We start from the raw sequence: 1,669 nt of genomic DNA, 5'->3' as shown, positions 1-1,669 counted from the left end.
TGTTTTTTATATATTTTTTATATATTGTATGTAAATATGTAGACATTGATAGAAGAAATTTTATATACAATTAAAGGAATATTTTGTTATTAATTAGAATATTTATTTATAGAATTTTATTTTATTAACACATTTATTGTTTTTATTTTCAAAAAGGTTATCACGATGAATCACATTGTAAACACTTTTCTTGAAATTCAAGAAAGTTTTCATTCAATTACAGCGGACAATCGTTGGATTGTCAAGAAGCAATTTATATCGTGTTGACGAATTTGTTAACTTTTAATGGATGTAGGATTCGAAACCGTGCATTTTAATCTTTTTCAGTGAAATTTTAATTATCATACTAAATTTTTAAATCACAAGACTTTCGAATTTCGATTTTACTCATTTAAAAATTTATATTTAAAAGCTTTCCTCTAATTTTAAAAACATATATTTATTTTGCTTAGGAAATTGATAGTAACAAGAATTTCTCGTTATAAATTTAATTCAGCCTAGTTTCTATAATCAAATTTCAACATATTCTTTATGATATTAAAATATCTTTCATTAAAATTTAAAATATTTGTAAATAGTGTTTTTGAGATATTTATACAAGTTAGATATAATATAACTTTTTACAATTATACATTGAATGTCTTATGGTTTCAAATCCTCTAAAAGATAGAGAGGTTTGCTCAGAGCGAAAATTTATAAAAATATTAATGTTTTTACAACCGATAATATATCTATATATACTCAAATATGAAGTTTATAATTTTTAAGAAATTACGTAAAAATAAAGAGCGCTATCATATTTTCGCATTTATTGAATAAATATCTATATGGCAAACAACTATTATTCATATATACCTTCGCCATTTTCTATTTTTTAAAGCAGTCTTATTACTTTACTTTAAACGAACTCTAAAAAAACTCGTTTCAATAAACCGCAATTGGATATTTTTATCTCATCTACACAAATAATATAATTTTTGAAATATACAATAATTAAATTTAAGTATTAGATGGAGTGTTATAACGAATGCAATTACATTGATTAATTATGCGATAATCGCATGAATTGCATTCTTTTTGAAAAAGTAATCATGTCTAAGACTTCGATTCTCATATATTATATTTACAATTGTATTCACAGCAACATTTATATATGTATATTGCACTCGATCAACATATCGATTCCATTTATAAATAGTTAACGCACAAATTGTCTTTTAATAAGCTAATAAAATTTATGTTGAAAATGAAGAACGAAGAATTGACCTATATCGTAACATTTCGTTCATAAATTGGATATTAGTTTTGAAAATGAAAGAAACATGATACCGTGATGGACGTGAAAGTTTTTTTCATTTTTGTTAATCAAATTAACCTAATTAACGTCACGTTACGTTTTCTCGTTTGCTTCGTCTCATCACTGTAATACCTATTGAACCTCTTATTTTGCGTAACAGATCTATTATATCAGCTGTCGTCATGTGCTCAACACTTTCATCATTTACCTGAAACAAAAATAATAAATTATGATATTTCAACAATATTTTAAAATAATTTTTTATTTAAAAATTTTTAACCATATTATTTCATTCTTTTATTTTATTCTTTTTATTCTAATTTAATTGAAATAATTTCAAAATTATATTTTATCACATGATATTTCATAAAA

At 22.7% G+C, this 1,669-nt stretch overlaps 1 protein-coding gene across 3 annotated transcripts in view; it reads right to left on the bottom strand.

The window, feature by feature from the left end:
* Window positions 1–955: 955 nt before the first annotated feature.
* The window catches only part of LOC102677890 (tyrosine-protein phosphatase non-receptor type 13-like), a 158,438-nt gene continuing 157,724 nt past the window's right edge, over window positions 956–1,669 (bottom strand). For all 3 annotated transcript variants that reach the window (XM_006614605.2, XM_006614603.2, XM_031509963.1), the window contains exon 12: window positions 956–1,505. In XM_006614605.2, coding sequence (XP_006614668.2) covers window positions 1,386–1,505 — 120 coding nt within the window. In that variant the 3' untranslated portion in view covers window positions 956–1,385. The remainder of the gene's footprint in view (window positions 1,506–1,669) is intronic.

The sequence above is a fragment of the Apis dorsata genome, unplaced genomic scaffold, assembly GCF_000469605.1.
Source record: "Apis dorsata unplaced genomic scaffold, Apis dorsata 1.3 scaffold_194, whole genome shotgun sequence".
In the NCBI taxonomy this organism is placed as follows: Eukaryota; Metazoa; Arthropoda; class Insecta; order Hymenoptera; family Apidae; genus Apis; species Apis dorsata.
This window is presented reverse-complemented; position numbering and strand designations above follow the sequence as displayed.